Source organism: Alligator sinensis, unplaced genomic scaffold, assembly GCF_000455745.1.
Source record: "Alligator sinensis unplaced genomic scaffold, ASM45574v1 scaffold54_1, whole genome shotgun sequence".
In the NCBI taxonomy this organism is placed as follows: domain Eukaryota; kingdom Metazoa; phylum Chordata; order Crocodylia; family Alligatoridae; genus Alligator; species Alligator sinensis.
In genome coordinates, this window is record NW_005841962.1 from 1,078,133 (window position 1) to 1,085,077 (window position 6,945).

At 44.5% G+C, this 6,945-nt stretch overlaps 1 protein-coding gene across 2 annotated transcripts in view; it reads left to right on the top strand.

The window, feature by feature from the left end:
* Positions 1–6,945, top strand: part of LOC102382953 (prostatic acid phosphatase-like) — a 26,137-nt gene that overhangs the window by 5,119 nt on the left and 14,073 nt on the right. For both annotated transcript variants that reach the window (XM_014518526.2, XM_006020624.3), the window contains exon 2: positions 6,473–6,568. In XM_014518526.2, the coding sequence (XP_014374012.1) occupies positions 6,473–6,568 (96 nt within the window). The remainder of the gene's footprint in view (positions 1–6,472; positions 6,569–6,945) is intronic.

The following is a 6,945-nucleotide window of genomic DNA, read 5'->3' on the forward strand; positions in this document are numbered from 1 at the left end:
GGGCTATGGCATATGCAGCTGGTCCCACCACCCTGAGGGGTAGAAGTGCCATCTGGCATGGAGCGCAGACCACCCCATCCCTGCATGCAGTTCTCATGCACATGGGGAGCTGTAGTCTAGACTCTATGGGGCAAGATAGTACAGAGGTGGAGGGTCAGTGTGGTAGCTGGACTCAGCTGGTCAGCAGTTGCCACAGAAGTGGCTCCTTTTGGCTGCTACTGCCAGTGTCACCACCGCCAGACCAGTCCCATGGGCAGGGGCCAGCCACTGCCCCGCATGTCTTTGCAATGGGTGCCCATTGCAAGGTCATGCAGGGAGTGGATTGTGGCTCTGCCCTGGGCCCCAGCCCCACACTGTCGCCACCCTGCCATCCCATCCCTGACCCAGCCCCACCCACTCATCCTGCTCCCAGAGACCACTCCTGCCCACCCATGGCCTCATCCCATTCTCCCAGCCAAGCATGCCCTGCCCATGGGGGTCCTGGCCAGTATCAATGGAGACCTTGCCCACCTGCCCACTATGTCCAGTACCACTGACAGTGGATGCAGGGTGGATGGGCCCAGAACCAGATAGGATCAATCGGCATCTCCTTCTCCCCACCTCACCCCGCATCCCCTCCCTCCCACTATGCTGGACAATGTAAACAGTAGGCCTGTACAAATAGGGAAGTATTTGATTCAGATTTGGCCGATTCAAAAAGAGTGACTTGATTCAGTGATTTGAATCACTGTCCCCATTCAATTTGGCCGAATCAGAATCAGAGATTTGGAACTGATTCAGAGATTTGGATTGGCCAGGAAGAGGTGGCTCCTCCGGCTGTGCCTGCCTCTCCCCAGGTTGGGGGAGCCATGGGAGAAGCCCCCATGGTTGCCCTGCCCTGCCCAGCCGCATCCACCGCCCAGCCCCAGCCTCCCGGAGCTTTTAAAAAAAAAAAAAAAAAAGCCCTGCATTCACCAGATGCAGCAGCAGGGATCAGGGCCTTTGAGAGCTTGTGGCAGAGCCCCCCTGTGCAGTGTGGGGCAGTAGGGGACAGCGGGGATCATCCTCCCACCCACCTGCTGCCCACACAGCAGCTGCCCTGTGGCGCGGGTGCAGTGTGGCTCAGCAAGGTTCCACGCACTGTCTGGGAGCTGGGGCTGCTGAGGCTGAGTGGTGCCAGGCTCTGGGTGACTGCTGAAGCCGCCTCAGCTCCCAGAAAGTGCACGGCACCCTGCCAAGCTACGCTGCACCCGAGCAATGCAACAGCTGCAGCAGGGGTGCCAAGTGGGTGGGGGATGATCTGCACTGCTCCCCATTGCCCTGTGCTGCATGGGGGCTCTGCCACAAGCCCCCAGAGGCCCTGATCACTGCTGCTGCAGCCAGTGAGTGTGGGCTTTTTTTTAAGTGCTAGGAGGTTGGGGCCAGGCAGGGCAGCCCTGGGGAGTTCTCCCGCAGCTCCTCTGGCTGTGCCTGCCTCTGCTCAGGTGGAGGGAGTCACGGAAGAAGCTGACCCCATCTCCTGCCTGGCCCAGCCTCCCAGCACTTAAAAAAAAAAAAAAAGTCCCGCACTCACTGGTTGCAGCAGCATGGATCAGGGCCTCTGAGGGCTCATGGCAGAGCTCCCCCATGCGGTCCAAACCCCTCTGCCAGGCCTCAACAGCTCACTAAAACTCCTAAGTGGCCTTCTAGCCCAAATAGTTGTGCTCCCCTGAACTGAGGTATACTACAAACCCTGCCACTGCAGCTGCAGTAGTGAAGCTAGCAAATTCTGACTTGCGTTAAGGTATTAAACTGAAGCTGGAAGAAACTAAGGCTGAAGTTACATGTTACACTTAGACCGTACTAAATGTAAGGAATGTTAACCAGTGTTGAAGTTATAACATGCTTTAAGTACTCGCACATTAAGGGTTAATACCATTTCTTGCCTGTACAGCTCTGACTTGCCACTAGAAGGCAGGCAAGCAGGGACATGGCTAGGAGTCAGGACACCTGGCTTCTATCCCAGCTTGGGGGGAGGAGGCACTGGAATAGCGCATCCTGGGATACTGGAGAGCTGAAAATTGCTTATCTCAATGGAGCAAACTGACATTACCCTAGCACAAGCTAGGTAGCATGACCCAAAGTTAACTCTAACCTGGACTGGCATGACTTTGAAATGCTCAGAGAGCACTTAGCACAAGTTAATGGACTGTAACATGCAAATGCTTACATTTTAAGTGGCTTTTAAAGTCTCAGTGTTTTAAGGTCTAAGTGTAACATGTAACTTCACCCTTATGCAATCTGATCTTGAGATGAAAAACTGAAAACCAAGACATTGTTTGCTTTGTGTGGACTTAAAGAAGTTTTTGCATCCTTCAGAAGAAGGCAAACCCTATCTCTTCAAAAGTAGATGTAAAGTTTCTTTAGGTCCACGCAGTCAAAAAAAAGACATAAATATTTGTTTTAAATGTCAAGGTTTCCATACACATGCATATATTCCCCTTCCCCTTTACTCTGGTACTATGAATGTTACAGAGCACAAGCCAATGAGGTATACTACTACAGATCTACCATAACTTTAGTGACTTTCCATTAGTCAACCAAAAAAGGCACTTTTTTGGATGAAGGGGCTTAACCAACACTCACTGATGTACAAAAAAGTCGTTCCCTCGCTTTAGCTTTGAACAATTTTCAAAGTACCTCTTTGGAAAAAAATATATCTTCCAATGAAGTTGGAAAATTTTCAATTACATACAAGAAATTACAGAACTTCCTTTTAATTAGGAATTCGACCTTCATAGTTGGCAATGCCAGAAGCTTCCCCAAAAGAGCATATTAATCTGACATGAGACTGGTGATGTGACAACATGTCAGAATCTTATAGTCAAAGAAATATGTTTCCTTTTTCTTCACTCACCTCCTCCCTGCAAGGACCCAAGTGTCCCTCATTTCTTACCTCCATCCAATTTAATAAATCGTCAGAGAACACAACTCTTTACTTAATATTTCTGTTCATTATAGACGCACTAAGAAGTAATTCCAAAAAACTGTCGGAGTTTCCCATTTTATGAGAAAGAACATGTATGTTATTAAAAGTTATATAAACATGTGAAAAATATGATACTGAATATCATATGCTGCTTTCATTACTTGACAATAGGATCTTGGGATTTTTTATTTAAGGTTAATTTGGGGATCCCCTCAACACCCTTAAGGAAGATGTCCTAATGCAGGCATTAAAGCTGACTACAGCTGAGAGAAATGTTATTTCTAAAATATTTTTTGCCAAACTATGCAGTTTCAGTTTGACCAAAACGTTTAGCAAATTTGAATTTTCTTGAATTGCTACAGGTAATAAAACAAATGAAATTAATTAAACAAATAAAAAGAATTTGTTTTGATATTTCCAAAACAAAATGTTTGTTTTTTTCATTTCAAATAATGTTCCACTTATTCGTGTTTTGAAAATATTTTTAAAACTTTATTTTTCTTTTAGTTTTTTTCTAAAGTTTTTGTTTAATGCAAAATGAAATTTATTTGATTTATTGGAAATTTTGAAAAAAAATATTTCAGGTCAAACAGAAACAATTTTATCATTTTTATATGGTTTAACCAGCAAACTAAAAAATAAGTTATTCATGTAGCTGTAGTAGTGACATCTACTCTGGCAAGACAAATATCAAACTTACCTAAAAATCCAATTGCATGTACCTGTAGGGACCCCTGGTTTTTCCCATTTGTCTCACACACACTATAGCATTTGTTGTTTGTACATACATAGGCAGAAGGCTATCAGAAAGAAAGGACACAGTAAATATCACTTTTAGGGGAACAGCCAAACACTGCATGCTTGTGTTTACTATCTGAAAAATTATTGTAAATACTAGTACACCTAACAGAGAGTCTGTCAGATGTTGGGAGGTTAAATGAATATTTGTAAATCTTTCTGAGGTCCTAGGATGAAAGGTGCTACAGTAATGAATAGAGGTGCACCAAAATATCAGTCCATATTGGATTGGCACTGATAAAAGGAAAATTGACATTATCCTGTTTTGTTGGCTGGTGTGTCTAATAATGTCACCAATAAATGTTGCATGCATGTGTACAGCTGCAGCATGCACATGGCTAGGAATGCAGCCTGGCAGCTTGTAGAGCAGTGTCCGGCTGGTAAGTATGTTGGGGGGAAGGGGAGTGGGAAAAGGGGAGGGGTGTGGGGGTGTAGATCAAGGCCCCCACAATGAGGAAGGGAGTGGGGCTGGGAAGGGGCATGGGCAGGTGCTGCCCAACCAGGATGGAGCGGGGCATGCGACAGAGCCACAGACAGCTCTTCCAGGCACATAGGGTGATGGGGGAGGCTCCTGCTACTGTGTGCATCCCTGGGGGAGGCATGGAGAGCATATGGCCCTGGATTTGTGTGCAGGGCAAGGGAGAGCTGCCCACTGTGAGCTCAGGGCCAGTGCTGGCCTCTTCCCGGTCGGGGCGCTGGGCCAGGGCAGCGCAGGCGGCAACAGTGCTGGGAGAGGGACTATAGGGTGGGCTACAGCCACCTTAAAACTCCCCGTAGCACCCTCTGTAGCCCCTCTCCCTACCCCCCCCCGCCCCCATAAGCCACTCATGTCTCCATCCTGCATTCTGCTCTGCCCCAGCTGGGCAGCACCTGCCCCTGCCCCAGCACCACTCCCTCACTCACCATGGGGGCCTTGATCTGTGCCCCCCACCCCCTGCACCTGTTCCACCCCACAGATTTACTGGCTGGATTCTGCTTTCCAAGCTGCTGGGCTGCATACTGGATATTAGATCAGTACTGACTGATATGGCTGGTTAATAATCAGCCATCAGTATCAGCCAAAAAAATCTTTATCGGTGCACCCCTCGTAATGAGAAGTGGGGTTTTTTTGTTCTGTTTTGATAGTTAAGCTGTTTGCCCATGCAGTTGCATAGTGTTTGATTTTGCCAAGTCAGAAAACGAGACAGATTATCTTCAATGAGATATAGGATACAGATTTTGGAAGGTTCATTTTGGTGCATCTAAATAGGGATGGCCTGAAAAAGGAAATTCAGAGCTATTCAGAGCTGTTGAGCACATTTATCTAGGGCTGACACTTTCTTCCTATGGTGGAAAAAAAGAACCACAAAAAGGATCAGATAAGGGCTTTGATGCATAATTCATGTAAACACATTCTGCATGTGCAGGTGCAATAACCCATGCATACTGCATATCAGAGGGACCAAATCTTAATGAAAACAGCCCCACTGAAATCAATTGCAAAGCTTCAAATGATTTCAACAAACTGGAATTTCTTTTTAAGTCAATCCAAAAACTTGACTGAGTAGCTTCTTAAATAAAATAAATCATACTCCTTTAGCATGCCTGGTATATCAGAGGCTCCTGAAGGGCAAAACAAATTCCATTTTCCATCTGGTTTCAGAATTAGTAGAAACAAATTCTTGAAGCTTTTAAAATCTAGTCAACTGAGGTGAACATTCCTTATGAAAGCAGGAGGTAACGTAGTAAGAGTTTAAACCTGATGTGCCCACCCTCATGTAGAAATATGCAGAAGTGAGGACACTTCTCAGAAAACATTTTTCAAGTTAAGCATGCAGGCATGATTGAACTCTAATTCTATGATATCTCACTTCCAGTTCACAATCACGATACATAGAAATTATCTTCTAAATAACATTACTGGCCAACACACTTTTATGTCTTATATGGGAAAAATCAGGCATTTCTAGTTCACAGTTCAGTGGGCATCATAATGATATCCCAAACTTAAGTATATTCAAAGTTATTCTAGACAAATTGACCCAGGTTTCTACAGACTATTCAATATTTTGGATTGAAAAACAGGAGTTAGTTTTGTACAACTAAAAGCAGATGCTATAGTGTGTGTGTGAGACAAATGGGAAAAAACAGGCGTTTGGTGTGGGCTGCCAATCTGCTGGGTTCAGCAGTCTCTGGCATGATGTGAGGCACATGTGAGTGCCCCTAGGCTGCTGGCCTGGGCTACTGCAGATTCCTGCCTGCTTTGGCCACTTCAACATTGAATATCAGTTCAGTTTATCTGTCCAATTTATGTAGCTTAGAAAAACCTGCGAAGTTTGAATTGATTCTGCCCTGGGATTTCTGAACCTCTATACTTAGCCATAGTGTGCTGCCCCTGGCACTAAGAAGTTGGATATCCCTGCTCTAGATTTAAAAGGTTCCTCTCTCTCTCTCTCTCTCTCTCTCTCTCTCAGATTTAAAGCTGCTTGAATTTGTGTTTAAGGAAATTTGCTTCAATCCTTTCTCAGTGCACCTTTTCTGGGGCAAGATCCTACAAACTATTTTCATTCTTCTGCCTGTCACAGTGCACAGCATACCCTATTGTTTTTTCTTTGTAAGAGTATTTTCAAAAAGCCTGATCCTGATGTACATCTGCTGTTTGTACATTCAAGTGAGATGCATGTTTTAAAGCAAAAAAAGAGGAAGGAAACTCAGGAAATTAATTCAATCTTCAATTAATTGTATTAGATTTTCCGACATGGTGACCGAACCCCCATTGAAAACTTCCCAACTGATCTACACAAAGAAAGCGAATGGCCTCAGGGATTTGGACAGCTCACTAAGGTTTGTGGACTTTCTATGAAAATGAGAACATTAATTAAATAATCCATGCAGACATGTGATTGTCAAAATATTAGCAACTAACCTGTTAAGCATAAATCATAAGCTTGTAGTGAAGTGATACTTGACTGCCAACTATTAAATTGCATCTGGACGTTTACAGCCAGGCATGTGACTGTCTCTTTGGATCAAAGGCATTATACATCTTCCTGATGAAATGCCTGCAGTATAATAAATGGCAATATATAAATACATTATATCTATATTTGTATAGACCAACTTTAAGTTAAAAAAATTCTAGAAAGCTTTTCTAATGTTTACAAAAAAAACCAAGTAATAATAAATGTGTGGATTTCCAAGACACTGTATCAATAAGAAAG